The 16,464-nt window shown below is 46.2% G+C and overlaps 1 protein-coding gene across 3 annotated transcripts in view; it reads right to left on the reverse strand.

The window, feature by feature from the left end:
- SLC4A3 (solute carrier family 4 member 3) overlaps positions 1-16,464 on the reverse strand; it is a 65,623-nt gene that overhangs the window by 30,926 nt on the left and 18,233 nt on the right. For all 3 annotated transcript variants that reach the window (XM_063933795.1, XM_063933794.1, XM_063933793.1), the window contains 2 exons: positions 15,272-15,407; positions 14,581-14,674 (listed from right to left, as the gene is read on the reverse strand). In XM_063933795.1, coding sequence (XP_063789865.1) covers positions 14,581-14,674; positions 15,272-15,407 — 230 coding nt within the window. The remainder of the gene's footprint in view (positions 1-14,580; positions 14,675-15,271; positions 15,408-16,464) is intronic.

Consider the following 16,464-nt stretch of genomic DNA (forward strand, 5'->3'; position numbering starts at 1 on the left):
ACCTCCTTTATTTTTATATATGGTGCTCCGGCCAATTAGCTCCTAACTGTCCTGTGTTTGAAAAATTACAGTTGGGAGCTGATTGGCTGGAGCACCGTATATTAAACTCATTGTGTGTGATACAACTCATTGTTAAATCATTTATGTTTCATATACACCTTATACACACAGCCTGAAGGTAATTTTAGCCAATATTTTTTATAACTTTGTGCATTAAACAAAGTGTGTCTACATTCACACAATTCATTTATGATTCATATACACCTTATACACACAGCCTGAAGGTCATTTAATACAATATTTTTAATAACTTTGTGTATTAAACAAAGTTTGTGTACATTGAGCCATCAAAAAACAAAGGTTTCACTATCTCACTCAAAAAAGTCTGTATTTCGGAATATTCCATATTTCGGAATATTTGGATATGGGATACTCAACCTGTATAATATAATTTCATATTCAATTCTATATAATTTTGTGCAAACATTTGAAAAAATCCTTATACTGTATATTAAATACAGAGTTATAATTATCCTGATAAGCAGTGCATAGTGCATCTGCATTTTTTCTTTCTGTGTGGAACTACAAGTCTCATCATCCCTATCCAGTTACATCCCCTCTGCCTATCCAGTTACATCAATGCCTATTTCCCTATAGATTGTAAGCTTGCGAGCAGGGCCTTCCTACCGCTATGTCTGTCTTTGCCCAGTTTTGTTCTATAACTGTTGTTCTAATTGTAAAGCACAACGGAATATGCTGCGCTATATAAGAAACTGCTAATAAATAAATAATAAATAAATGATAGCACCACTCATTACAGTATTTTTGGATTTAAGGTGTGTAGTCCAAGCCCCCCCATATATTAAATACTAATCATAAAGATGACACTTTAAAGCAAAGGTTAGTAGATAATTGGCGACATGTAATAAAGTAAGAGATCGGCGGCAGTGCGGGATGCCAGCCGAACTCATACGTTTTTTTAAAGGGGCAATCATGTACAAGGCATAAAATCTCACCCTATATTTACAAATATTTGCAGGAGTATAAAACAATTTACTACCATAAAAATTACACAGTAACAGAAATGTAGGGATTCTTAACCATATAGGAGCATAACTGTCTTGTGTTTTTGCTGATATGAGAGGGAGGTGACTAGTCATAGGGTGACCACATGAATAATTTGCCTGACTTTGGGATCTATTTACTAAGCCTTGGATGGAGATAAAGTAGCCGGAATTAAAGTCCCAACTAACCAGCTACTAACTGTCATTTTTCAAACACAGCCTGTAACATGACAGTTAGGAGCTGATTGGCTGGTACTTTATCTCCATCTTCTTTATCTCCATCCAAGGCTTAGTAAATAGACCCCAATATTTCTAAATTTAGTAGAGATAGATTAAGACACCATGGGAACAGAGGCAAGAAACTGCTTTTGGCACTATCCCCCACTTCCTTTGTTCAAAAATAAAAATTAAAAATGGTTTAGGATAATCCGTGTCCCTCGGTGCCCTAAGCAGGACCCAAAATTGCCTAAAGAATGATCGCACTTTAGGTACACTGATAGCATTTAGACTATGCACGACATGTAACAACAATTCTGGAACTGCATAATGTATATATGATTCTGTTAAAGTGAATAGAGATATGTCAGAGTAGTATAGATATGTTTAGAGCTGACCATCAGCGACAAGAGGATTTGTGGACACGTGCTCAATACAAATACATTATAGAGCAATTGCTTGATCTTAAAAAGGTTCTCAGTTAATGGTCAGTCCATTAAGACAGTGGTTCCCAAACTGTGTGCCTAGGCACCCTGGGGTGCCTCAGGACACTAGCAGGGGTGCCTTGGATTGCTGGTCCAGGACTAATTAAAACTATTTTTGGTCAAAGTAATAAACAAAACCAGTGCTTGTGGCTGCAAATTATAAAATATGAGGACAAACAGAAGCAAATATTGTCCCGCAACACACTAACGAAACTAAGGATGACACATAAAATAAGATTTCTCTAACGTCCTAAGTGGATGCTGGGGACTCCGTAAGGACCATGGGGAATAGCGGCTCCGCAGGAGACTGGGCACAAAAGTAAAGCTTTAGAACTACCTGGTGTGCACTGGCTCCTCCCCCTATGACCCTCCTCCAAGCCTCAGTTAGATTTTTGTGCCCGAACGAGAAGGGTGCACACTAGGTGGCTCTCCTGAGCTGCTTAGTGAAAAGTTTTAGGTTTTTTATTTTCAGTGAGACCTGCTGGCAACAGGCTCACTGCATCGAGGGACTAAGGGGAGAAGAAGCGAACTCACCTGCGTGCAGAGTGGATTGGGCTTCTTAGGCTACTGGACATTAGCTCCAGAGGGACGATCACAGGCCCAGCCATGGATGGGTCCCAGAGCCGCGCCGCCGGCCCCCTTACAGAGCCAGAAGACAGAAGAGGTCCGGAAAATCGGCGGCAGAAGACGTCCTGTCTTCAACAAGGTAGCGCACAGCACTGCAGCTGTGCGCAATTGCTCTCAGCACACTTCACACTCCGGTCACTGAGGGTGCAGGGCGCTGGGGGGGGGCGCCCTGAGACGCAATAAAAACACCTTGGATGGCAAAAAATGCATCACATATAGCTCCTGGGCTATATGGATGAATTTAACCCCTGCCAGAATACATAGAAAAACGGGAGATAAGGCCGCCGATAAGGGGGCGGAGCCTATCTCCTCAGCACACTGGCGCCATTTTCCCTCACAGCTCCGTTGGAGGGAAGCTCCCTGGCTCTCCCCTGCAGTCACTACACTACAGAAAGGGTTAAAAAAGAGAGGGAGGGGCACTAATTACGCGCAGTATTAAAGATACAGCAGCTATAAGGGGAAAAACACTTATATAAGGTTATCCCTGTACATATATAGCGCTCTGGTGTGTGCTGGCAAACTCTCCCTCTGTCTCCCCAAAGGGCTAGTGGGGTCCTGTCCTCTATCAGAGCATTCCCTGTGTGTGTGCTGTATGTCGGTACGTTTGTGTCGACATGTATGAGGAGAAAAATGATGTGGAGACGGAGCAGATTGCCTGTAATAGTGATGTCACCCCCTAGGGGGTCGACACCTGAGTGGATGAACTGTTGGAAGGAATTACGTAACAGTGTCAGCTCTGTATAAAAGACAGTGGTTGACATGAGACAGCCGGCTACTCAGCTTGTGCCTGTCCAGACGTCTCATAGGCCGTCAGGGGCTCTAAAGCGCCCGTTACCTCAGATGGCAGATATAGACGCCGACACGGATACTGACTCCAGTGTCGACGGTGAAGAGACAAATGTGACTTCCAGTAGGGCCACAAGTTACATGATTGAGGCAATGAAAAATGTTTTACACATTTCTGATAATACGAGTACCACCAAAAAGGGGTATTATGTTCGGTGAGGAAAAACTACCTGTAGTTTTCCTGAATCTGAGAAATTAAATGAGGTGTGTGATGATGCGTGGTTTTCCCCCGATAACAACTGATAATTTCAAAAATGTTATTGGCATTATATCCTTTCCCGCCAGAGGTTAGGGTGCGTTGGGAAACACCCCCTAGGGTGGATAAAGCGCTCACACGCTTGTAAGAACAAGGGCTCTACCCTCTCCTGAGATGGCCGCCCTTAAGGATCCTGCTGATAGAAAGCAGGAGGGCATCCTAAAAGGTATTTACACACATACTGGTGTTATACTGCGACCAGCAATCGCCTCAGCCTGAATGTGCAGTGCTGGGTTGGCGTGGTCGGATTCCCTGACTGAAAATATTGATACCCTAGATAGGGACAGTATATTATTGCCTATAGAGCATTTAAAAGATGCATTTCTATATATGCGTGATGCACAGCGGAATATTGGCCGACTGGCATCAAGTCTAAGTGCGTTGTCCATTTCTACCAGTAGAGGGTTATTGACACGACAGTGGTCAGGTGATGCGGATTCCAAACGGCATTTGGAAGTATTGCCTTATTAAGGGGAGGAGTTATTTGGGGTCGGTCTTTCAGACCTGGTGGCCACGGCAACAGCTGGGAAATCCACGTTTGTACCCCAGGTCGCCTCTCAACATGAGAAGACGCCGTATTATCAGGCGCAGTCTTTTAGTGGGCAAGCGGGCAAAAGGTTCCTCATTTCTGCCCCGTGACAGAGGGAGAGGAAAAAGGCTGCATAAATCAGCCAGTTCCCAGGAACAGAAACCCTCTCCCGCCTCTGCCAAGCCCTCAGTATGACGCTGGGGCTTTACAAGCAGAATCAAGCACGGTGGGGGCCCGTCTCAATGAATTTCAGCGCGCAGTGGGCTCACTCGCAAGTAGACCCTGGATCCTTCAGGTGATATCTCAGGGGTACAAATTGGAATTCGAGACGTCTCCCCCTCGCCGTTTCCTAAAGTCGGCTTTACCGATGTCTCCTTCTGACAGGGAGACAGTTTTGGAAGCCATTCACAAGCTGTATTCCCAGCAGGTGATAATCAAGGTACCCCTCCTGCAACAGGGAACGGGGTATTATTCCACACTGTTGTGGTACCGAAGCCGGACGGCTCGGTGAGACCGATTCTAAATCTAAAATCTTTGAACACTTACATACAGAGGTTCAAATTCAAGATTGAGTCACTCAGAGCAGTGATTGCGAACCTGGAAGAAGAGGACTACATGATGTCTCGGGACATCAAGGATGCTTACCTTCATGTCCCAATTTACCCTTCTCACCAAGGGTACCTCAGGTTTATGGTACAGAACTGTCACTATCAGTTTCAGACGCTGCCGTATGGATGGTCCACGGCACCCCGGGTCTTTACAAAGGTAATGGCCGAAATGATGATACTCCTTCGAAGGAAGGGAATTTTAGTTATCCCTTACTTGGACGATTCCCTGATAAGGGTAAGATCCAGGGAACAGTTGGAGGTCGGTGTAGCACTATCTCAGGTAGTGTTGCGGCAGCACGATTGGATTCTCAATATTCCAAAATCGCAGCTGATTCCGACGACTCGTCTCCTGTTCTTAGGGATGATCCTGGACACAGTTCAGAAAAAGGTGTTTCTCCCGGAGGAGAAAGTCAGGGAGTTATCCGAGCTAGTCGGGAACCTCCTATAACCGAGCCAAGTCTCAGTACATCAATGAGATGGTTCTGGGAAAAATGGTGGCTTCCTATGAAGCAATCCCATGCGGCAGTTTCCACGCAAGAACTTTCCAGTGGGACCTGCTGGACAAATGGTCTGGGTCGCATCTTCAGATGCATCAGCGGATAACCCTGTCACCAAGCACAAGGGTGTCTCTCCTGTGGTGGTTGCAGAGTGCTCATCTTCTAGAGGGCCGCACATTCAGGACTGGGTCCTGGTGACCACGGATGCCAGCCTGCGAGGCTGGGGAGCAGTCACACAGGGAAGGAATTTCCAGAGCTTATGGTCAAGCCTGGAGACATCACTTCACATAAATATCCTAAAGCTAAGGGCCATTTACAATGCTCTAAGCTCAGCAAGACCTCTGCTTCAAGGTCACCCGGAGTTGATCCATTCGGACAACATCACGGCAGTCACCCACGTAAACAGACAGGGTGACACAAGAAGCAGAAGGGCAATGGCAGAAGCTGCAAGGATTCTTCGCTGGGCGGAAAATCATGTGATAGCACTGTCAGCAGTATTCATTCCGGGAGTGGACAACTGGGAAGCAGACTTCCTCAGCAGACACGACCTCCACCCGGGAGAGTGGGGACTTCACCCAGAAGTCTTCCACATGTTTATAAAACTCGACAAGTATTGCGCCAGGTCAAGGGACCCTCAGGCAATAGCTGTAGACGCTCTGGTAACACAGTGGGTGTACCAGTCAGTGTATGTGTTCCCTCCTCTGCCTCTCATAACCAAGGTACTGAGAATTATAAGATGGAGAAGGAGTAAGCACTATATTCGTGGCTCCGGATTGGCCAAGAAGGACTTGGTAACCGTAACTTCAAGAGATGCTCACGGAGGATCCGTGGCCTCTACCTCTAAGAAGGGACCTGCTCCAGCAAGGACCCTGTCTGTTCCAAGACTTACCGCGGCTGCGTTTAACGGCAGGGCGGTTGAACGCCGGATCCTGAAGGAAAAAGGCATTCCGGATGAAGTCATCCCTATCCTGATCAAAGCCAGGAAAGATATAACCGCAAAACATTATCACCGCATTTGGCGAAAATATGTTGCGTGGTGCGAGGCCAGTAAGGCCCCGACGGAGGAATTTTCAACTAGGTCGATTCCTACATTTCCTGCAAACAGGAGTGTCTATGGGCCTGAAATGGGGGTCCATTAAGGTTCAAATTTCGGCCCTGTCAATTTTCTTCCAAAAAGAACTAGCTTCAGTCCCTGAAGTTCAGACGTTTGTGAAAGGGGTACTGTATATACAGCCTCCTTTTGTGCCTCCAGTGGCACCTTGGGATCTAAATGTAGTTTTTGGGTTCCAAAAGTCACATTGGTTTGAACCACTTAAATATGTGGAGTTAAAATATCTCACATGGAAAGTGGTCATGCTGTTGGCCCTGGCCTGGGCCAGGTGCGTGTCAGAATTGGCGGCTTTATCCTGTAAAAGCCCTCATCTGATTTTCCATTCGGACAGGGCGGAATTGAGGACTTGTCCTCAGTTTCTCCCTAAGGTGGTTTTCAGCGTTTCACCTGAATCAACCTATTGTGGTGCCTGCGGCTACTAGGGACTTGGAGGACTCCAAGTTGCTAGACGTTGTCAGAGCCCTGGAAATATAGGTTTCCAGGACGGCTGGAGTCAGAAAATCTGACTCGTTGTTTATTCTGTATGCACCCAACAAGCTGGGTGCTCCTGCTTCTAAGCAGACTATTGCTTGTTGGATTTGTAGTACAATTCAGCTTGCACATTCTGTGACAGGCCTGCCACAGCCAAAATCTGTAAAAGCCCATTCCACAAGGAAGGTGGGCTCATCTTGGTCGGCAGCCCGAGGGGTCTCGGCTTTACAACTTTGCCGAGCAGCTACTTGGTCAGGAGCAAATACGTTTGTAAAATTCTACAAATTTGATACCCTGGCTGAGGAGGACCTGGAGTTCTCTCATTTGGTGCTGCAGAGTCATCCGCACTCTCCCGCCCGTTTGGGAGCTTTGGTATAATCCCCATGGTCCTTACGGAGTCCCCAGCATCCACTTAGGACGTTAGAGAAAATAAGAATTTACTTACCGATAATTCTATTTCTCGTAGTCCGTAGTGGATGCTGGGCGCCCATCCCAAGTGCGGATTGTCTGCAATACTGGTACATAGTTATTGTTACCAAAAAAAAAAAAAAAAAACGGGTTATTGCTGTAGTGAGCCATCTTTTCTAGAGGCTCCTCTGTTATCATGCTGTTAACTGGGTTTAGATCACAAGTTATATGGTGTGATTGGTGTGGCTGGTATGAGTCTTACCCGGGATTCAAAATCCTTCCTTATTGTGTACGCTCGTCCGGGCACAGTATCCTAACTGAGGCTTGGAGGAGGGTCATAGGGGGAGGAGCCAGTGCACACCAGGTAGTTCTAAAGCTTTACTTTTGTGCCCAGTCTCCTGCGGAGCCGCTATTCCCCATGGTCCTTACGGAGTCCCCAGCATCCACTACGGACTACGAGAAATAGAATTATCGGTAAGTAAATTCTTATTTTTACTCACCGGTAAATCTATTTCTCGTAGTCCGTAGTGGATGCTGGGAACTCCGTAAGGACCATGGGGAATAGACGGGCTCCGCAGGAGACTGGGCACTCTATAAGAAAGATTTGGTACTATCTGGTGTGCACTGGCTCCTCCCTCTATGCCCCTCCTCCAGACCTCAGTTAGGATACTGTGCCCGGAAGAGCTGACACAATAAGGAAGGATTTTGAATCCCGGGTAAGACTCATACCAGCCACACCAATCACACCGTATAACTCGTGATACTATACCCAGTTAACAGTATGAAATATAACAGAGCCTCTCAACAGATGGCTCAACAATAACCCTTTAGTTAGGCAATAACTATATACAAGTATTGCAGACAATCCGCACTTGGGATGGGCGCCCAGCATCCACTACGGACTACGAGAAATAGATTTACCGGTGAGTAAAATCTTATTTTCTCTGACGTCCTAGTGGATGCTGGGAACTCCGTAAGGACCATGGGGATTATACCAAAGCTCCCAAACGGGCGGGAGAGTGCAGATGACTCTGCAGCACCGAATGAGAGAACTCAAGGTCCTCCTCAGCCAGGGTATCAAATTTGTAGAATTTAGCAAACGTGTTTGCCCCTGACCAAGTTGCAGCTCGGCAAAGTTGTAAAGCCGAGACCCCTCGGGCAGCTGCCCAAGATGAGCCCACCTTCCTCGTGGAATGGGCTTTCACTGATTTAGGATGCGGCAATCCAGCCGCAGAATGCTCCAGCTGAATTGTGCTACAAATTCAGCGAGCAATAGTCTGCTTAGAAGCAGGAGCACCTATTTTGTTGGGTGCCTACAGGATAAGAAGCGAGTCAGTTTTCCTGACTCCAGCCGTCCTGGAAATATAATTTTTTAAGGCCCTGACTACGTCCAGTAGCTTGGAATCTTCCAAGTCCCTAGTAGCCGCAGGCACTACAATAGGTTGGTTCAAGTGAAAAGCTGATACCACCTTAGGGAGAAACTGGGGACGAGTCCTCAATTCTGCCCTATCCATATGGAAAATCAGATAAGGGCTTTTACATGACAAAGCCGCCAATTCTGACACACGCCTGGCCGAAGCCAAGGCCAATAACATGACCACTTTCCACGTGAGATATTTCAGATCCACAGTTTTAAGTGGCTCAAACCAATGTGATTTCAGGAAACTCAACACCACGTTGAGATCCCACGGTGCCACAGGAGGCACAAAAGGGGGCTGAATATGTAGCACTCCCTTTACAAAAGTCTGAACTTCAGGCAGTGAAGCCAGTTCTTTCTGGAAGAAAATCGACAGAGCCGAAATCTGGACCTTAATGGAACCCAATTTTAGGCCCATAGTCACTCCCGACTGTAGGAAGTGCAGAAAACGACCCAGCTGAAATTCCTCTGTTGGGGCCTTCCTGGCCTCACACCACGCAACATATTTTCGCCAAATACGGTGATAATGGTTTGCGGTTACTTCTTTCCTGGCTTTTATCAGCGTAGGAATGACTTCCTCCGGAATGCCCTTTTGCTTTAGGATCCGGAATTCAACCGCCATGCCGTCCAACGCAGCCGCGGTAAGTCTTGGAACAGACAGGGCCCCTGCTGTAGCAGATCCTGTCTGAGCGGTAGAGGCCATGGGTCCTCTGATATTATTTCTGTAAGTTCTGGGTACCAAGCTCTTCTTGGCCCATCCGGAACCATGAGTATCGTTCTTCCTCCTCGTTTTCTTATTATTCTCAGTACCCTTGGTATGAGAGGCAGAGGAGGGAATACATAAACCGACTGGTACACCCACGGTGTCACTAGAGCGTCCACAGCTATTGCCTGAGGGTCCCTTGACATGGCGCAATATCTAGTTTTTTGTTTAGGCGGGACGCCATCATGTCCACCTGTGGCCTTTCCCAACGGTTTACCAACAGTTGGAAGACTTTTGGATGAAGTCCCCACTCTCCCGGGTGTCGGTCGTGTCTGCTGAGGAAGTCTGCTTCCCAGTTGTCCACTCCCGGAATGAACACTGCTGACAGTGCTAAGACGTGATTTTCCGCCCATCGGAGAATCCTTGTGGCTTCTGTCATCGCCATCCTGCTTCTTGTGCCGCCCTGTCTGTTTACATGGGCGACTGCCGTGATGTTGTCTGATTGGATCAGTACCGGCTGGATTTGAAGCAGAGGCCTTGCCAGACTTAGGGCATTGTAAATGGCCCTCAGTTCCAGAATATTTATGTGTAGGGACGACTCCTGACTTGACCAAAGTCCTTGGAAGTTTCTTCCCTGTGTGACTGCCCCCCAGCCTCGAAGGCTGGCATCCGTGGTTACCAGGACCCAGTCCTGTATGCCGAATCTGCGGCCCTCTTGAAGATGAGCACTCTGCAGCCACCACAGTAGAGATACCCTGGTCCTTGGAGACAGGGTTATCAGCCGATGCATCTGAAGATGCGATCCCGACCACTTGTTCAAGAGGTCCCAGTAAAAGGTTCTTGTATGGAACCTACCGAATGGAATTTTTCTTCGTAAGAAGCTACCATTTTTCCCAGGACTCGTGTGCAGTGATGCACCGATACCTGTTTTGGTTTCAGGAGGTCTCTGACTAGAGATGACAGCTCCTTGGCTTTCTCCTGCAGGAGAAACACTTTTTTCTGTTCTGTGTCCAGAACCATCCCCAGGAACAGTAGGCGTGTGGTAGGAACCAGCTGTGACTTTGGAATGTATAGAATCCATCCGTGCTGTTGTAGCACTTCCCGAGATAGTGCTACTCCGACCAACAACTGCTCCTTGGACCTCGCCTTTATAAGGAGATCGTCCAAGTACGGGATAATTAAAACTCCCTTTTTTCGAAGGAGTATCATCATTTCTGCCATTACCTTGGTAAAGACCCTCGGTGCCGTGGACAGTCCAAACGGCAGTGTTTGGAATTGGTAATGGCAATCCTGTACCACAAATCTGAGGTACTCCTGATGAGGATGGTAAATGGGGACATGTAGGTAAGCATCCTTGATGTCCAGGGATACCATGTAATCCCCCTCCTCCAGGCTTGCAATAACCGCCCTGAGCGATTCCATCTTGAACTTGAATTTTTTTATGTATGTGTTCAAGGATTTCAAATTTAAAATGGGTCTCACCGAACCGTCCGGTTTCGGTACCACAACCAGTGTGGAATAGTAACCCCGTCCTTGTTGAAGTAGGGGCACCTTGACTATCACCTGCTGGGAATACAGCTTGTGAATTGCCTCTAGCACAGCCTCCCTGCCTGAGGGAGTTGTCGGCAAGGCAGATTTGAGGAAACGACGGGGGGGAGACGCCTCGAATTCCAGCTTGTACCCCTGAGATACTACTTGAAGGATCCAGGGATCCACCTGTGAGCGAGCCCACTGATCGCTGAAATTTTTGAGGCGGCCCCCCACCGTACCTGGCTACGCCTGTGGAGCCCCCGCGTCATGCGGTGGACTCAGAGGAAGCGGGGGAAGAATTTTGATTCTGGGAACTGGCTGACTGGTGCAGCTTTTTCCCTCTTCCCTCGTCTCTGTGCAGAAAGGAAGCGCCTTTGACCCGCTTGCTTTTCTGAAGCCGAAAGGACTGTACCTGATAATACAGTGCTTTTCTTAGGCTGTGAGGAAACCTGAGGTAAAAAATTTTCATCCCAGCTGTCGCTGTGGATACGAGGTCCCAGAGACCATCCCCAAACAATTCCTCACCCTTATAAGGCTCTATGTGCCTTTTAAAGTCAGCATCACCTGTCCAGTGTCGGGTCTCTAATACCCTCCTGACAGAATGGACATTGCAATAATACTGGATGCCAGCCGGCAAAATATCCCTCTGTGCATCCCTCATATATAAGACGACGTCTTATGTTCGCAAAATAGTATCCCTGTTTGAAAGGGTTACAGACCACGCTGCAGCAGCACTATCTGCAGGTCTCAGTCTAGTACCTGAGTGTCTAAATACAGACTTCAGGATAGCCTCCTGCTATTTATCAGCAGGTACCTTCAAAGTGGCCGTATCCTAAGACGGCAGTGCCACCTTTTTTGACAAACGTGTGAGCGCCTTATCCACCCTAGGGGATATCTCCCAGCGTAACTTATCCTCTGGCGGGAAAGGGTACGCCATCAGTAACTTTTTAGAAATTACCAGTTTCTTATCGGGGGAACCCACGCTTTTTCACACTTCATTCACTCATTTGATGGGGGAACAAAACACTGCCTGCTTTTTCTCCCCACACATAAAACCCTTTTTTGTTTTTAGTGGTACTTGGGTTAATGTCAGAAATGTGTAACACATTTTTTATTGCCGGGATCATGTAACGGATGTTCCTAGTGGATTGTGTATATGTCTCAACCTCGTCGACACTGGAGTCAGACTCCGTGTCGACATCTGTGTCTGCCATCTGAGGGAGCGGGCGTTTTTAAGCCCCTGATGGCCTTTGAGACGCCTGGGCAGGCGCGGGCTGAGAAGCCGGCTGTCCCATAGCTGTCACGTCATCCAGCCTTTTATGTAAGGAGTTGACACTGTCGGTTAATACCTTCCACCTATCCATCCACTCTGGTGTCGGCCCACAGGGGGCGACATCTCATTTATCGGCATCTGCTCCGCCTCCACATAAGCCTCCTCATCAAACATGTCGACACAGCCGTACCGACACACCGCACACACACAGGGAATGCTCTGACTGAGGACAGGACCCCACACAGCCCTTTGGGGAGACAGAGAGAGAGTATGCCAGCACACACCGGAGCGCTATATAATGTAGGGATAAACACTATCACTGAGTGAATTTTCCCCAATAGCTGCTTGTATAAACAATATTGCGCCTAAATTTAGTGCCCCCCCTCTCTTTTTAACCCTTTGAGCCTGAAAACTACAGGGGAGAGCCTGGGGAGCTGTCTTCCAGCTACACTGTGAAGAGAAAATGGCGCCAGTGTGCTGAGGGAGATGGCTCCGCCCCTTTTTCGGCTGACTTTTCTCCCACTTTTTTCTGTATTCTGGCAGGGGTAATTACCACATATATAGCCTCTGGGGCTATATATTGTGGCTATTTTGCCAGCCAAGGTGTTTTTATTGCTGCTCAGGGCGCCCCCCCCCAGCGCCCTGCACCCTCAGTGACCGGAGTGTGAAGTGTGTATGAGGAGCAATGGCGCACAGCTGCAGTGCTGTGCGCTACCTTGGTGAAGACTGAAGTCTTCTGCCGCCGATTTTCCGGACCATCTTCATGCTTCTGGCTCTGTAAGGGGGACGGCGGCGCGGCTCCGGGAACGAACACCAAGGACGGGTCCTGCGGTCGATCCCTCTGGAGCTAATGGTGTCCAGTAGCCTAAGAAGCCCAAGCTAGCTGCAAGCAGGTAGGTTCGCTTCTTCTCCCCTTAGTCCCTCGATGCAGTGAGCCTGTTGCCAGCAGGTCTCGCTGTAAAATAAAAAACCTAATTTAAACTTTCTTTCTAGAAGCTCAGGAGAGCCCCTAGTGTGCAACCAGCTCGGGCCGGGCACAGAAATCTAACTGAGGTCTGGAGGAGGGGCATAGAGGGAGGAGCCAGTGCACACCAGATAGTACCAAATCTTTCTTATAGAGTGCCCAGTCTCCTGCGGAGCCCGTCTATTCCCCATGGTCCTTACGGAGTTCCCAGCATCCACTAGGACGTCAGAGAAACATAAATTACTTACAGCTTTCTAAAATTCTCAAAGAAACTAAGGGTGCCGTGAAAAAATTCTGATACTCTAGGGCGCCATGATTAAAAAAAGTTTGGGAACCACTGCATTAAGAGCTTCCTTCTCATATTCCAATATTATGATATCCATGATCTAGTCTTAATTTCATACTTTCTAATCTACTATATCCTAACGTAGCTTTAATAGTAAGCATAGCACATGTAGCTTTAATGGTAAGCATAGCACATGTAGCTTTAATAGTAAGCATAGCACATGTAGCTTTAATGGTAAGCATAGCACATGTAGCTTTAATGGTAAGCATAGCACATGTAGCTTTAGTGGTAAGCATAGCACACGTAGCTTTAGTGGTAAGCATAGCACATGTAGCTTTAATGGTAAGTATAGAACATGTAGCTTTAATGGTAAGCATAGCACATGTAGCTTTAATGGTAAGTATAGAACATGTAGCTTTAATGGTAAGCATAGCACATGTAGCTTTAATGGTAAGCAAAGCACATGTAGCTTTAATGGTAAGCAAAGCACATGTAGCTTTAGTGGTAAGCATAGCACATGTAGCTTTAATGGTAAGCATAGCAGATGTAGCTTTAGTGGTAAGCATAGCACATGTAGCTTTAATGGTAAGCATAGCAGATGTAGCTTTAGTGGTAAGCATAGCACATGTAGCTTTAATGGTAAGCAGAGCACATGTAGCTTTAATGGTAAGCAGAGCACATGAAGCTTTAATGGTAAGTATAGAACATGTAGCTTTATTGGTAAGCATAGCACATGTAGCTTTAATGGTAAGCAGAGCACATGTAGCTTTAATGGTAAGCATAGCACATGTAGCTTTATTGGTAAGCATAGCACATGTAGCTTTAATGGTAAGCATAGCACATGTAGCTTTAATGGTAAGCATAGCACATGTAGCTTTAATGGTAAGCAAAACACATGTAGCTTTAATGGTAAGCAAAGCACATGTAGCTTTAATGGTAAGCATAGCACATGTAGCTTTATTGGTAAGCATAGCACATGTAGCTTTAATGGTAAGCAATGCACATGTAGCTTCAATGGTAAGGGGTATGGGTCGTTGGATAGACACAACTTAGGTCGACAGTCATTAGGTCGACCATGGAAGGTCGACATGCATTAGGTCGACAGGGACAATAGGTCAACATGGGCATTAGGTCAACATGTACTAGGTCGACAGGTCAAAGGGTCGACATGAGGTTTTTGACTGTTTTTGGTGTCGTTTTCTCTGGTAAGTGACGGTGAACCCAAACAAGTGCACCGTGTCCCCTCGCAGGACTAGGAACAGTGTTGGGGGAATTATATAATCACTAACCCACGAGGACAACAGTGGCCTCTGCATGCTCCGGGATCTTCTCCATGAGTTTCCAGTGTTTTAAACGATGACCATCTGGACCATTCAGCGTTTTCTGAATCAGAGCATAAGTGAAGACAACAACATAAGTAACTGCATGACAGTTTCCTGGTCATACCTAGGCAAGCGTTTCCTTCTCTGGCTTGGATTGCGAATAATGACACAAGTATTTGGGGCTTATTTAATGAGTACCTATTAACAAACAAGCAAGTTATTTAGGGAGTAAATCCCTAATTTAAAGGATATTGAAAGTAGGTGTCCTGTGACCGTATAAAATACGAGTTCTCGGCTGGAGGATTTTATACAGGGTCACAGAGCTCAAGGTAACTTCTATCCATTTCTTATTCTACATGTTTTACTAATGAATACTAAAGTGCTTACACCAGAACTCACCAAATTAAAGTGATGAACTCAGTATTTATATGGCATTGATGATTTATAATTACAATGTAAATGATCAGGGATTTATATATAATACCAGCATTATTTCAGTGCAATAAACAGGTCTTGCTTTTGTGAAAACACACAAAGAAATATATAAGATCAACCATTTCTGGTGTATTCTCAGGAGCCTTCGTATGGCGCTGCGAAACACTTGTGGCGCCTTATAAATAAAATGTAATAATAATAATAATAATAACCCACATCTCACCTGCTTGTTGTCAGGGTCATTATGAGCATTATGGGTGTTGGTTTCTTTGGATGGGCTATTGGTGGTGACATGGTTGCCGACACCAGAAGTGGTACTGTTACGAGGATGGTGGGAATCTCTTCCGTCATTGGGGTGGCTAGCAAAGAGAAATATATTGATGGCAATATACGATAGTCTTATGCGTTCAATATCATTCAATCAACTTATTTCTTTCAGGAGAAGACAGCTGGCTGGATTGCTCGTAAAGCTTATCTCATGTCTTATCTCTAGTGCCGTAACTAGATATTTTGGTGCCCTGTGCCAGAAATAGAATTTGTGCCCGCTCCCCCATAATTGAAACACGGATAAATAAAGGGCTATGACTTTGTGGGGAAGGGGCATGGCCACAGAATAGTAGCAATAGTATCAATTATTACATATTACACCACACAGTACTGTCCATTATTCACATTACACCACACAGCAGTTTCCAATATTCACATTATACAGCACAGTAGAGGCCCTTATAAATTCACACATTACACCTGACCACACAGTAGCGTCCATTACTCATATTACCTGACCACACAGTAGCGTCCATTACTCATATTACCTGACCACACAGTAGCGTCCATTACTCATATTACCTGACCACACAGTAGCGTTGATTATTCACACACCAGACAGCAGAGCACCTTATACACACTGCACAACAGTATAGCCCAGAGGTTCCCAAACTGTGTGCCGTGCAGTGGCAAACGCAGGATTTTCATGGGGGGGTTTCTGTGTGTGTGTGTGTGTGTGTGTGTGTGTGTGTGTGTGTGTGTGTGTGTGTGTGTGTGTGTGTGTATATATATATATATACACATATATACATATACATATATACATATATACAATTATCTTAAACCTGTGTCAGCTGCCCTTTAGTAATTTATCAGCCAGTGTCAGGTGACTAGTGTACCTTTTAAAAGCCATGCAGTTCATGGCAGGTACACCTTACACCAAGTGGGCATATTTGCAGTTATATTATGTGATACAGTTGCCAGGTTTTCATTTTTATGATTTTGTGATAGTGTAGGACCTGCATGAAGGTGGGGTACCTTGGCGAGCGGTATGCAGGCTTCCGTGCATTGGCCAATTCACTAACTAAACCCCCATCATTTATTCATTTATTCATTGATGTTGTGAGGATAAGTGAGCTCATTTTGGTG

This window comes from Pseudophryne corroboree, chromosome 7, assembly GCF_028390025.1.
Source record: "Pseudophryne corroboree isolate aPseCor3 chromosome 7, aPseCor3.hap2, whole genome shotgun sequence".
Taxonomy (NCBI): Eukaryota; Metazoa; Chordata; class Amphibia; order Anura; family Myobatrachidae; genus Pseudophryne; species Pseudophryne corroboree.